At 58.7% G+C, this 13,103-nt stretch overlaps 2 protein-coding genes across 3 annotated transcripts in view; one reads left to right on the top strand and one right to left on the bottom strand.

Moving 5' to 3' along the window:
* Positions 1 to 3,830, top strand: part of Ddx49 (DEAD-box helicase 49) — a 7,621-nt gene extending 3,791 nt beyond the window's left edge. Inside the window, exons 7-13 of the mRNA XM_004646879.2 lie at positions 389 to 464; positions 1,019 to 1,095; positions 1,209 to 1,306; positions 1,854 to 1,928; positions 3,187 to 3,275; positions 3,372 to 3,443; positions 3,522 to 3,830. Of these exons, the coding sequence (XP_004646936.1) occupies positions 389 to 464; positions 1,019 to 1,095; positions 1,209 to 1,306; positions 1,854 to 1,928; positions 3,187 to 3,275; positions 3,372 to 3,443; positions 3,522 to 3,692 (658 nt within the window). The 3' untranslated portion in view covers positions 3,693 to 3,830. The remainder of the gene's footprint in view (positions 1 to 388; positions 465 to 1,018; positions 1,096 to 1,208; positions 1,307 to 1,853; positions 1,929 to 3,186; positions 3,276 to 3,371; positions 3,444 to 3,521) is intronic.
* Positions 3,831 to 4,205: 375 nt separating this feature from the next.
* Homer3 (homer scaffolding protein 3) lies at positions 4,206 to 11,528 on the bottom strand. 2 transcript variants are annotated; one of them, XM_023707193.1, is made up of 10 exons: positions 11,457 to 11,528; positions 8,503 to 8,582; positions 8,258 to 8,414; positions 7,911 to 8,042; positions 6,380 to 6,487; positions 6,054 to 6,175; positions 5,562 to 5,718; positions 5,065 to 5,175; positions 4,901 to 4,987; positions 4,206 to 4,632 (listed from the first exon to the last, which is right to left on the bottom strand). In XM_023707193.1, exons 2-10 carry the CDS (start codon positions 8,514 to 8,516, stop codon positions 4,441 to 4,443), a joined length of 1,080 nt encoding a protein of 359 aa, XP_023562961.1. In that variant the 5' UTR covers positions 8,517 to 8,582; positions 11,457 to 11,528; the 3' UTR covers positions 4,206 to 4,440. The 2 variants fall into 2 exon arrangements, with proteins under 2 accessions (XP_023562961.1, XP_004646935.1); XM_004646878.2 differs by lacking the exon at positions 11,457 to 11,528 and adding an exon at positions 10,216 to 10,273.
* Positions 11,529 to 13,103: the final 1,575 nt, after the last annotated feature.

Here is a 13,103-nt window from a genome sequence, read left to right as displayed (position 1 = left end):
GGCCGCACCCCACCCAGCACTAGCTCTGCGGGGGGAACCCAGGGGCTTGTGCGCGAGAGCCAAGTGCTGTGCCCTGAGCCACACGCCAGGACTGAGCTTACTGCTGCAGGTCTGGGGAGGGACTGGCAGAGGACAGCGGACCTCTGGGGCCCCACACCTCTCTTCATGGTTCTTGTTGTTTGGTATGGATTTTTGAGGCAGGGTCTCACTGTGTAGTTCAGGCTGCCCTCAAACTGGCAAAGAACTTCCTGCCTCAGTTCCTGGAGTGCTGGGATTACAGGCATGTGCTCCTGCATTCGTTATCCCTTCTCATTTCTAAGCTGCACAAGGCCACCTTGCTTGGTGTCTCTGGGGCAGGACAGGTCAGTGGTCACCTCTGTCCATCCAGGACCTGCCAGATTCTGTGCATGATGCTACGCAAGTTCAACTTTCCCACGGTGGCGCTGCACTCCATGATGAAGCAGGTGAGGAACACTCGGACACTCCCAGAGGCAGACCCCTGCGTCTGCCTGGGGTTATTTACTTTGGTTTTGACTTTTTCCTAGAGACAGGGTCTCAGGCTGGGCTGGAGGGTATGATCCTCCACCTCAGCCTCCCGGAGTACAGGGATCCCAGCAGGTATCTCTGCTTGCCAGTGTTGCTTTTGGGCACGGACGGCCCTCTTGCCCTGGCTCCTCCTCGCATCCAGGCTGATTCCAGCCTGTGCTTCATCAGACCTAAGCTGGGAGGGCGGCGACTGTCCTGGCTGGGTGGTTGCTTTCTCAGCCCTGGGACAAAATACCCGACACTGACGCAGAGGAAGAGAGGTTTATTTTAGCTCACAGTTCAGGAACTGAGGCCACAGACGGGCAGCTCCAGGCAGAGAGGGCCTTGGTGCGGAGCTGTTTGGCCAGGAATGGGGAGAAGCGAGGAGTGGGGACAAGGCTGCTGCCCGGAGAACAGCTGGTGATCCTGGGCCCCTGCACCCAACGCCTGGGGATGCTGCCACTCTAACCCTGTTGCCCTCCTGGCCACCCAGAAAGAACGCTTTGCAGCCCTGGCCAAGTTCAAGTCCAGCATCTACCGGATCCTGATCGCAACGGATGTAGCTTCCCGGTGAGCGGCTCTGGGTCAGGCTCTTGGGCACCAGTCAGGCAGCCCTGGTGTCACTGCCAGGTCGACCCAGGGGAACCACAGGCAGTTTCCCACTGAGCAGCTTCTGCTTGCAGGGGCCTGGACATCCCCACGGTGCAGGTGGTCATCAACCACAACACCCCCGGGCTCCCCAAGATCTACATCCACCGAGTCGGCCGCACGGCCCGCGCAGGTGAGATCGCGGCAGGTCCAGTCACATTCAGGTGGTATGTGGCCCGTGATGCCAGGCACCAGCGTGGGCTGGTGGCTGGTGTGGGCAGCCTCTTCCCTTCAGAAGCAGAGTGGCAGTGGCAAGAGCTTCCTGAGCACAGCCAGGCCCTGGGTTCCACCCTAGCGTCCCCAGAACACCAGAGGCCAAGGTGGGCACTAGCCCTTCCATCCTGACCCCGGCCTTGGGCTGTCACCTGATGGGTGGCAGGTTGTGGTTGACTGTGCTAAAAATGAGAGCAGAGAAGCTGGCATGCAGAGATCAGGCTGAGGCCCCTCAGCTCCTGTCCGATAGTACTTAGCCTGGGCTCCCTGGCAGCCGAGCCAAAAAGGGAAAGCAGTTGTGTCTCTCTCCCCCTCCCCCTTCCTCTCTTGCACACAGCCCTGCAGGGAAGGCCAGGCTGGCAGCAGAGCTGTCACCCCAGTGCACCACAGGTTGCCCAGTCACAGGCCCCTTCTCTGCCAAGCCCTAGGACCCATAACCACACTGTTACCCCATGTCCTCCCCACAGGGCGACAGGGCCAGGCCATCACACTGGTGACGCAGTATGACATCCACCTGGTGCACGCCATTGAGGAGCAGATCAGTGAGTGGGGCGGGCTGGGGCCAGGCCATCCACAAGTGTCTTCCGCCCAGAGCTTCCTCGGAGCCATCTCAGATCAGTGTGCACAGCAGACCCCGAGACCTCGGTGTGACGACAGTGGCTGGGGCAGGCAGGCTGAGTGCCTGAGCTGTATGTGGCTCGAGTCAGAAGCTGCCCCTGCCTTGGGCTTGTTTTGGGGGAAGGAGGGATCTTGCTGTGTTCCTCAGCTCAGCCCCTGCTTTAGTCTCCCAGATAACTGGGACCACACTACTGCGGGCCCACGCTACTGTGCCGGGCTTTGATTTTAAAGCCCATCAGTGCATAGAAATGAATAGTTGGCCCGTAGTCCCCTCAAGGAAGGGGCTCCAGGATACCCCCTTGGACACCAAATCTGAACTTGCAAGTCCTCTGTATAAAGTAGGGTGGCATTTGAGAAAGATCCACACACATCCACCTGCAGGCTTCACTCGCCCTGAGGTCAGGACTAGGTGTTGATAGGGTGGGCACTGTGGGCCTCTGCTGGCTGTGGTGTCATTGGAGGAATAAGGATGAGAGGAAGTAGCCCAGGGTGTGGCTCAGAGAGGAAAAGCCTCCAGGAGGGTGTGGTCTGTTTTTTTTTTTTTTTAATATTTATTTTGTGAGTGTGTGGCCAGCTCAGCCCACCAGGGGGCGGGGCTGGCTGGCATGTGGTGCTGGGGGATTGAACCGCAGTCCCTGTGTTTTGCTTAGCTTAGCTTGTTCTAAGTAGGTGCTTTAGACCACTGAGCCATCTACCAGCCCTGGCTTTTTTTTTTTTTAATGGTTTCAATCCATGATTGGTAGAGTCTGTGGGTGCAGAACGCAGAGTGGCAGTGCATCCTCAACCCAGTGCGTGGGGGTTTTTGAGACAGGGTCTCGCTATGTAGCTTGAGGCAAACTTGATGTACCCTTTCTGTCTCAGCCTTCTGAGTGCTGGGAGCACAGTAATTCCTCCACATAAAAAGCCAGCCAGGTGTGGTGGCACACACCTGCGATCCTAGCCCTCCAGAGGCTGAGGCAGGAGGGCTGCAAGTTCATTCCTGGTCTGGGCAACTCAGCAAAAATGGCCTAAAGTACAAGGGGCTGGGGCTGGAGCACAGCGTGAAGGCCCTGTTCCAGCCCTGGTACCAACAAAAACCTAAAGGCCAGCAATCTGTACCCCCTGGGCCTCACATGCCCGTCTCTCCTAGAGCTTAGGGCTGAGCATGTCCCTGCCATGTCCCCACTTGTCCCTTTCCCACAGAGAAGCAGCTGGAGGAGCTGCCAGTGGAGGAGGCCTCGGTGCTGCAGATCCTCACGCAGGTCAATGTGGTCCGCAGGGAGTGCGAGATTGTGAGTGTCGGCTGGGGCACCCGTGCAGGGTTGCAGGACTGCAGGACCGCGTGCCCTATTCTGGCCACCTATAACCAGCTTTGCCTTGTTCCCTAGAAATTGGAGGCGGCCCACTTCGATGAGAAGAAGGAGATCAACAAGCGAAAGCAGCTCATCCTGGAGGGGAAGGTGAGCTCAGGGCTGCCGGGATGGGCAGTGTGGTCCTGGGGCCTGGGTAACTGCTCAACACCCTGCCCTGCCGTGTAGGACCCTGACCTGGAGGCCAAGCGAAAGGCCGAGCTGGCCAAGATCAAGCAGAGAAACCGGCGCTTCAAGGAGAAGGTGGGACAGGCACTGAAGCGGCGGCAGGTGGCCAGCAGGGCAGGCTATGGGGGACCACTGCCCCGGACCCCAAAGCCAGCCCCGGGGCCAGCATGAGCACCACACGGCACCTGCAGACAGCATCCCCCAAGCTGGACCCTTGGACAGACACCTGTGCGGCTGGAGGTGCAGAGGAGAGTGGGCTCTGAGGGTGGCATGGGTCCAGGACCACTGCTTAATAAAGGGGTCTTTTCACATGGTTGTGACTTTTGACGCCCCCCAAAAAAATCTTGTTGCTCCCCCACCCCCATTGTAGGCCTGAGGCCTCAAGACATCACTGGCCTGGATGGCAGTGCTGGCCACTGCAGACACCGGGCTTGGGGCACAGCCCTTGCTCTTGTCCTAGCTCCCTGCTCTGCATTCACAGTTCTCCACTTTGGCCCCTGACTGGTGAGCACAGCTCTACGCCAAGAGCTTCCCTGCTACAGCCAGTGGTGGTTGTTGGGCAGGGACATCCCCACAAGTTCAAGGCCAGCCTGGCCTGTAAAGTAAGCTCCAGGGCCAGCCTGGACAACAGTGAGACTCTGTCTCGGCAGTGACAGGTTGAGGCGCCCACACCACACATGTAGCCAGGCTTAAGAAATGTAATGTAGGCACAGCGCATGCCCAGGATCCTAGAGTCTACACAGTGAAGCTGAGACAGCCACCAGGCTGACCGTGGCCAGGTCAGCTGGGTTAGCTCCTGGAACCCCAGTAGGGTCATGAGCCTGGCCTGACCACTGCAGCCAGGCGCATGTGCCCACCAAGGCCCATTTCTGCAGGACCAGCCCTGAGGGCCTCCTCGGACCCAAGCACTGGTGCTGGCTCAGGGTGTGGCCTCGGCCAGCCGTGCCAGGCCTTCCCGAAGCTCGCTGAGCTCAAATAGCCGCACGTCCAGAAGCTGTGCTGCCCGGCCCACCTCGGCCCGCGCCCGCTCCCGCTCCGCCCTTGCCTCCTCCAGGCTGCGCTCAGTTGCCCGCAGCTGTTGCTCCAGCTCAGAGTTTTGTGCTTCCAGGTCCTGCGGAAGGAGGAGATGGGACACTGGGACAAGCTCAGGGTCACTGGCATCTCAGTACTATCCCCGTGGGCCCCCTCCTCCGCTCTGAGCCTCCTGGGGCTCCTGTCATACTGAAGAAAACACATCCAGGGGCTCCTCTGGCTCAGCCTCCCAGAATACAGGCTGAAAGGTCTACACCACCAGCCCAGCTCTGATCCCATTCACAGTGAGGGTGAAGTGCAGGGGTAGGTCCTGCCTGTCCTCCCCCTAAACCTTTGCCTACACCCACCTGCACCTTCTGCTCCATGTCCTCCCGCTCGGCAGCATCTGGGGCTTCCCGGGGTCCCCCGGTTTGATTCTTCAATGTCTGGATCTCCTAGAACAGAAGGGGGCGCTTGGGAGTCCTGTCCCTCAGGTGGCAAGGGCGGGCAGGCCCTGGCCAGGGCGGCTCACCTGGTCCTTGGTCCTCACCAGCGCTTCCAGCTTCTCCAGGGGCTGGCCAGGTGCCTCCTTCTCTGTGGCAGTGGCTGGCTCTGCAGCCACCTGGGCTTCTAGCTCCGCCACCTGCATCCACAGAACACTCAGCCCAACCAGGTCCACGTAGCCCAGAGCTCACCCCCATGGTTGGGCCCACCCTCACATTGGGCAACTAAAAACTGTCCCTCTATTGAGCTGCAACTCCAATCCTTTTTCATTTTTTCAGATCGGGGTCTCATTAAGCTGCCCAGGCTGGGCTCAAACTTTCGATTCTCCTGCCTCAGCCTCCCAGTGTGGCGGTAGGACAGGTGTGCGCCACTATCCACAGCAGCTGGTTAGAGCAACAGGCTTGAGGACCCTCAGAAGAGAGCCGCCAAGTTCCCGAAGTGACCTGACTCGGGCAGGTGGGGCGCGCGGTCCCAGCTCCGCAGGCGCCAAGGGCCGGGAGGGCTCTCTGGGCAGGACGCCCTCACCCGCTGCCGCAGCCTCTCGGCCTCTGCGCGCTGGGCCTCCACCTGCTGCCTCCACTGGGCGGCCGCGGCGTTGGCTTCTCGTAGGGCATCCGCCAGCTTATTGTTGCTGTCCTGCAGCGCGAAGAACTCCGCCTCCCACTGCACCTCGCCCACGGAGCTGCAGAGAGGCGGGAGAACCCGCTACAAGCCTAGAAATGCCTGGTGGGCAGGGCCATGTCAAGTTGGGGGCGGCCCCAACCGTGCTGTGGGCGGGGCAACATCAGTGAGTGTGCCTAGACTGGAGTTACGCCAGTTGAGGGCAAGGCGAGGATCATAGGGCCAGGGGCGGGGCAATACTGTGGTGGGCGGAGCTACTCCCTCAATGGGGCGGGACAGAACCAAATAGCACCACGGTCCAGCAGGTCCAGCAGGATCGTGGCTCCAGAAGCCTAGCTGGGCAGGGACGTTAGGCTGACACCCTTGCCTGCCCAGCCCTCACCCCTCATCCCTTACCCTTCAGACAGCATTTTCTTGAGCCGCTCACGTTCTGTGGGGCCCGGTGTGTCGGCGCTCTGGCTGCGGAACAGCTTTTCCTCTCCAGGGCCGTTGGCACTGACCAGAGGGCTCGGGAGCACCTGCCGTGGGAGCACAAGGCCGCCCGTGAGGTCTGGGCCGAGGTCACCAGGGTCATGACCAAGGTCAGTGGTGCGTTGACCTGGGGATGGAGGTGTCTCCACCAACGGTGTCATTGCAGCCACCTGTAAGGGTTTCGTCCTGGACAGCGGCGCAGTGCCCAGACCCCCACATCCACCCGGTGTCTCCAACATCAGGGTGCTGACCTGGTGAGACATGAGCCCCAGAGCTGAGCTGGTGAGCTCCCCTCCATCCTGAGATTTTTCCCGGGCCAACCGCGCTGCCTCTTTGACCTCCTGGAACTTCTCAGCGAACTGGGGGCATAGAAGGGGGCAGCAGGCAGTCAACAAACCCTGCAGCCTCCTCAGCCTCCACCAGGTCCCCACCCAGGCCCTGCCCTGTCAGCTGGGAAAAAGACTCTGGAAACAGTGTACATCTCCATAAGCCACAAACCCAAAGGGGGAGAAGGTTTGGAGAACAATGTCCTATGGACAGCATAAGTATCAGGCTAGGCAGGAGGGACAGTCACAGAGGTGGCTTTAAATACAATGAGGCAGAGTCAGGGCCTGGTGGTGCATGCACACCCATAACCCCAGCATTGTGGGAGGCTCAGGCAGGAGGATCCCAAGCTCTGGGACAGCCTGAGCAAGCTGATAAGACCTTGTCTCAAAATAAAAAATTTAGGGGCTGGAGAGATGGCTCAGTGGTCTAAAGCACCTACTTAGAACAAGCTTAGCAAAAGCATCAGGGACCGCGGTTCAATCCCCCAGCACCACATGCCAGCCAGCCCGCCCCCTGGTGGGCTGAGCTGGTCTCTCTCTCTCTCTCTCTCTCTCTCTCTCTCTCTCTCTCTCTCTCTCTCTCTCTCTCAAATAAATAAATAAATAAAATTTAAAAAAAAAAATTTAAAAAGGGGGACTGGGGATGTAGCTCAGTGCAAAGGCTTTGGGTTCAGTCTCCAGAACCACCGAGAAAAAAGGAAAAAAATTCTAGCAAGCATACCCACTTGAATCGTACAAAAGCAGTGAAGGAAAAGGATCTTAAAAAATAATAAAATAAAATAAAATAAATCAACAACCTCATGGGTTTAATCCCCAGCACGGTAAAAGAAGCAAAAAAAGAAAAACAGCCCAAAAGCAACTCAATACTCATGCTGGATAAAAAGAAAAAAGGAAGAAAGAAAGAACCTTAAGCCCTACCTTGTACCACCCACAGAAATTAATTCAAGACCTAACATTGAAAGGAAAATTATAATGCTTCTAGAATAAAACAGAGGACAGAATCTTTGCAGAACGGAAGCACTAATCATCAAAAGAAACAATGCATACAGACTCCCCCCCACCAGCATGGGGGATGGAACCCAGGGAGAGAGAGAGAGAGAGAGAGAGAGAGAGAGAGAGAGAGAGAGAGAGAGAGAGAGAGAGAGAACGCACAACTACTCACAACCAAGCTGCCTCCCTAACCAACCCTTTTCATACATTTTATTTGGCAACAGCAGCTTGCTAAACTGCCCAAGCTCTGGCCTGGAACTTGCAATCCTCCTGCCTCAATCTCCTGAGTGGCTAGGACTACAGGTATGTACCACCAGGACAACTCAGGCGATCTTGAAGCAGACAGCAGAGGGCAGGGACTGGGAATAAGAGGAAGCACAAGTGGCTGGCAGAGCTGGAGTAGCAAGGGCTTCTACCTCTGAGCCCACTGGAGTCCTGTCCCTCCCTCCTTCCTCCCAGCCCCCACCTGGGTCAGATGCTGTTCGGAGGCAAAGCCAAGGCCATAGACGGTGTTGGCACGACTGTCTGCCCACTGCCCGAACTTCTGGGAGGTTTTGGTGAAGGTCATGTTGGGAGTGACAGTACTGTTGATGATAGCCTGGTACAGGGGGCAAAGTTCAAGGTCAATGGCCTTGATGGCATGGAACACAACTCTCAGGATGACAGGACAGTGCCTTGTACTATGATGTGCAGCCCCTGCTCCAATCACTTCAGGAGCACATTACCCTTAGGGTTTCCTGGTCCCCAAGGCACCTAGGGGGCTGCAAACAGTCACTGGGACTCCCCCACACACACACTTGGACCTGTCCAGACCTTGGCACCCCCAATGCTGATGATGCGGTAGACGTTGCGGGTAGCATCGTAGAAGTAGGAGACAGTGAGGGCATGCTTGCCTGCAGGGATCCAATTCCTCTTGGTAGCCGGATCGATCTGAAATACGTGTGCCCGGGTGCTGAAGATTGGCTGCTCCCTGCAGGGGACAGAGTGTCAGGAGGGCAGCACCCCAACTCCCGGGGTACGGGGGTGCAGAATGCCCCTCAGGGCAGCTGGGAGCTCACCTGGCTGTGGACATTGGTCAGACTGGGCTGGACCGGCTTCCAGAGCAGCCTCAGGGGGACAAGAGTAGCCAGTCTGGGTCCTGGGGAGAGAGTGTCCCTGTGAGTGTCCCTAGGCCAGGCTGCAGGGCCAGCAGGTCCCAGCCAGCTGGCTGCCCTGTCCCCACAGCTTCAATCAGAGGCCATCAGTGTAAGTCACTTAGTGCAAGGTGACTGCATTCTCATACTGGGCCAGAAGGCAAACTCACCTCCAGCTTATTCACAGGGCTGGGATGCAGCTCAGTGGTGAGCGTTTGCCTACCATGCACAAGGCCCTGGGTTCCATCCCCAAGCCCCCCCAAAAAACTATAGTGATAGTAATAAAAGCCTGGCATTGCCATATACCTGCTGGGAGACCAGGGCACACTCTACCCACAGAGAGACCCCTCAGTACCCACCCTAGGCAGAACTACTCCTTGGAATTACAGTTCAAGCCCTCAGGGAACACCCAGCCTAGCTAAAATAAAGGAGATAGGCTGGGAGTCTCTGGGGAGGCTGAGGCAGGATGACCGCTTGAGCCCCGGCCTTCAAGACCAGCTGGGCTACAGAGATCCCATTTCAAAAAATTAAGCCAAAAATTAAAGATTTGGGGGCCGGGGAGATGGTTCAGTGGAATAAGCACTTCCCTGGCAAGCGGGAGGGCCTGAGTTCAATCCCTGGTTCTGCAAAAAAAAAAAAAAAAAAAAAAAAATTAAAGATTTGATAGATCTGCACGGTCGGTCTTGGCGCCCACCATGAGGGGGCAGGCAGAATACAAGATTAGGCGGACAGCGCTCCCTGGGGTCCACCACCCCAAGAAGCCGGCAAAGCTGCACCACCCTTCCTTCCTGATGCAATCCCTGTACCCCAAAATCTGCCTCCAGGCGACCCGCAGAAGACCCGGGAAAAGCTCGGAGCGTGAGAGCTCCCGGAGGGCAGGGGGTTTGCGGAATCCCACACCATGCACTAGGCAGCTGCGGTCCGGGTCCCAGGGTCTCGAACTCGGGCACGGAGTGAGGTCAGGTCTCGGGCCTGACTGAGGTTGGGGAGCAGGGATCCCCAGAACCCAAGCCCTTCCGGCCGAGCTGCTCCTGCCCGGACTCGCAGCAGCGCCGGGAAAGTTACCGACTCCGCGAGTCACGCGCCGAGGAGGGCGTGGGGCTGCAGGGCGACACCCCGAGTGTCCGGGACTCCTCGGGCCGCGGCCGGCGGGGAGGGTTCCTTCTAGGCGCCCCAACTAGGAACCCGGGGTCCACGTGGGCTGCGTCCCCCACAGCGGCCGGAGGGCTCCGCGCGCCCCAACTTCAGGACGAGCCACCCGACTCTGCAAGTTCCCGGATCCCACACAGCCGCCCGACTCCGGAGCCAGTACTCCGGGGTCCGCCCTCTGTTCCCCAACCCCCGCTCTGGAACTTCGGGGTCCTCCTCCTTCGCCCGCGGAACTCTGGAGATCTCGGCCCTGATCCCCACCCCTACCCCTATCCACCAGGCCTCTGTCTCCAACTTCGGGGACCCCCGCTTCCCACTTTGCGCCGCCCCCGCACCCTGAATCCGGAACGTCTGGACCTCCCCCCGTCAGCTTTCGCCTACGCTGGGTCCGGAACGTGGGGACCTCGCGTGCTCCCGGACTTGGGGTCACCCCCGAAGCGAGCGTCGAACTTCAGGGTCCCCGCCTCGCCCGCGCACTCGGCCGCTCACCCTGCGCTCCTGCGGCCCCGCCGCTGCTCCGCGCTGCCGCTGCTCCCCGCGCCTTTGTCTGCGCCGCCGCCGCCGCCGCCGCCTCCGGTCCCATAGCGGCGACGGTCCCGACGCGCCCGCCCCGCCTCCCGGCCCGAGCGCCGCACGCGCCCCCTGCCGGCCGCGGGGGAAGGGGAGGGGTGCGAGGGGGAGGGGAGTTGGGGCCTCTACCCGGGAAGGGGCAAGGGGTGGGGACAGAGCAACACGGGGGGACATCTGGAATGATAGCGACCCAGAGCCCGAGGCGACACAGGAAGCAGATGGACAAACAGAACTGGACACCCGCATGCCTTGGCAGGCCCAGCCCGGACCCCTAATCTCGGGCCTCTGCGGGTCGGGTCTTCCCTCCGCATCCACCGGGTCAGGAGCCTGCAGACTACAGTTGCTGCCACGGCGCGCGTGGGAGGGGTCTAGCCACGCTGTCCTCTCCCCAGACACCCAGGCGGCCTGGGGGGCAGTGGTCAGTGCCTGAGGGTCCAGGAGCCCCGGCTTCTGCCCAGCATCGGAGAGAACGCGAGGAAAGGGTGAGACGACAGCGAGAGCTGGGCTGCGCTGGACGCGGGGACACCTGGGCCTCCTCGCCCCCCACCCCGGATCACAGCAGTGCATCCTCAAGGAGGTGATTGGGGGCTTGGTCCTGGGGCTCCTTCCACTGTGACCCTGGTGCTCTGTGGTCCCTGGGAACCTCCAGAGCCACCTGGCACCTGGGGCTGCGGATTACTCTCGGCTCCTCTGGCCAAGCAGGTAGAGACTCCCCGTCTGCGCCTTCCGTGGCTTGTGGGTGAATTCCAGGCCAAGCCATCTGGGGGGTTTGTTTTCTGGGGATTTCTGTTGTCATTTGAGACAAGGTCTCACAGTGTAGTCCAGGCTGGCCTCAGCCTCCCAGAGTGCTTTGCCTTTGGAATGACAGGCGTGGCCTTTGGACTTGTTCCTCTAGGGGCTGGCTGTCAGCTCCTGCTTCCCTCCCTGCTTGTATCTGGGGTGCCTCCTTGCACCCCGACATCACCCTAGCTTCTCCAGAGCTGGCCACCTCAGCACGAGAGCAGCTGTTCCATCACCGGGGACAATGAGGCGTGGGGTCCAGGCCTCAACTTCCCTGCAGGTCCTAGCATCATCCCGCGTGAGCAGAGGCGAACGCTTGACTTCATTCTCAGGCCCGAAGCCACACAACGCTCCAGCGCTGGAGGGAACAAAGCAAATACCGTCTGTTCAGCTCCCAGTGACTTTGCTGTCTTAACACAGCGTCATGAGAAGGTCCAGAAGTAAGTGGGGCTGGTGCCGGTGGCCAAGCTTCGCCAAGTGGCGGCTGGCGGCGGGGCAGGGCCATGTGGCTACTCTGGGGGAAGCGGCTGGGCGCTGGGCCCGAGCAGACTCTTAGCAGACTCGGCTCCCTGTGTGGGCGGAGACGGCTACGGAGCCAAGAGCTGCGCTGCGCCCTGCCCGCCTCCCCACCCCACCTGCCCTGGAGGCACCTGACCTGAAGCCGCCTCCCCACCCCACCTGCCCTAGAGCGCACCGGACCTGAAGCCGCCTCCCCACCCCACCTGCCCTAGAACGCACGGGACCTGAAGCCGCCTCAGTGCCCTCGCCCTCCTCAGGGGCCTGGGGAATGTGATGATGGCGCGGAGCAGCAATGGGCGACGAGACGCGGGGCTTGCGGCCTCCGGCCCGAGGCAGCTGACTAGTGGGGCGTTTCCCCAAGACCTGGGTTTTCTTCCGGGGTGCGGGGGGAATGAGCTCACTGTTGCAGGAGGGGTGAAGAAGCACGGTTGAGCAGCTCTTGCAGGATGCAGTGAGCTCAAGGAGGGGAGGGCGCTGATGACCAGGACTCTAATCCCAGCCGGAGAACCAGCCACTGGCACCTCCTGCCCCACTGCAACCTGGAAGGCCGAGCTCGGTGCCTCAGTTTCCCCATCCACACGCAGGAGATGCCTACTGTAAATGCTTGAAGTTGTAAGTGTTATGTTTATTAAGGGTGGGTACAGTGGCACACGCCTGTCATCATCCCCACACTTTGGGAGGATAAGACGGAATTGCAAACGCCAACCCAGACTGGAAAACTTAGTGATGAGGCAAGATCCTGTCTCGAAACCCAAAAAGGTCGGTAGGTAGCTCAGTGTGAAAGCCCAGGGTTCAGTTCTCAGTATTGCAAATGATGAAATACTACTACTGATAATAATAATAAATTTCGAGATAGGTCTTGATCCACAATCTTTTTTTCCTCTCTTTTGCTAAGGTACTGGAGGTGGAGCTCACCACTTTGCCACTGAGCTACACCCTAATTTTTTTCAGCCAAATTTTTTATTTTGTTTTTGTTCTTGTGTTTGTTTCTCTTAAACAGGCTCTCATTATGTAGCCCAGTCTTGCCTTGAACTCAGCTTGATCTTTCTGCCTCAGCCTCCTGTGTATTGGGATTATAGGCCTGCACCACAGTGTCTGCCTTTCTTTCTTTCTTTCTTTTTTTTGTGCGGAACCAGGGATTGAACTCAGGTCCTTGCACTTGCCAGGGAAGCGCTTATTCTACTGAGCCATCTCCCCAGCCTCTGTGACTGCATTTCTGAACCAAATTCATAAGATATTCTTTGTCAAGGGTGGAAGTCAGCCATGAGTTCCCAGAAATGTCTCCAACCTGGCATGATATTCTCAATCTTTAGCTTGTGACCTCAATAGCCATCCTCTTCCTTCTCTCCTTTACCTTAGCCATTGCTAGTTGGAGCAGACGCCATACTTTAGCTTCTTTGAAAACTCCTATTCATCCCTTGAAACCCCACTTACAATGTCCCCCTTTTCTTCTTCTGCATCCCCTCCCCATCTCCTTCCCTTCTTCTGTTCTAGCCCTTGTGTCAGTG

Source organism: Octodon degus, unplaced genomic scaffold, assembly GCF_000260255.1.
Source record: "Octodon degus isolate 3935 unplaced genomic scaffold, OctDeg1.0 scaffold00282, whole genome shotgun sequence".
NCBI classification, from domain to species: domain Eukaryota; kingdom Metazoa; phylum Chordata; class Mammalia; order Rodentia; family Octodontidae; genus Octodon; species Octodon degus.
Note: the sequence above shows the minus strand (reverse complement) of the source record. Positions and strands in the feature narration are given on the sequence as shown.

Bases quoted from the DNA above. Each gene is read 5' to 3' on its own strand.
- Homer3 (XM_023707193.1), bottom strand. The intron at 8,043-8,257 runs GTCTGGACAGGT...CCCCTGTACCAG, and splicing joins TCAGCATTGGGGGTGCCAAG to GCTATCATCAACAGTACTGT. The intron at 6,176-6,379 runs GTCAGCACCCTG...CTCCCACGGCAG, and splicing joins TGGGGCTCATGTCTCACCAG to GTGCTCCCGAGCCCTCTGGT.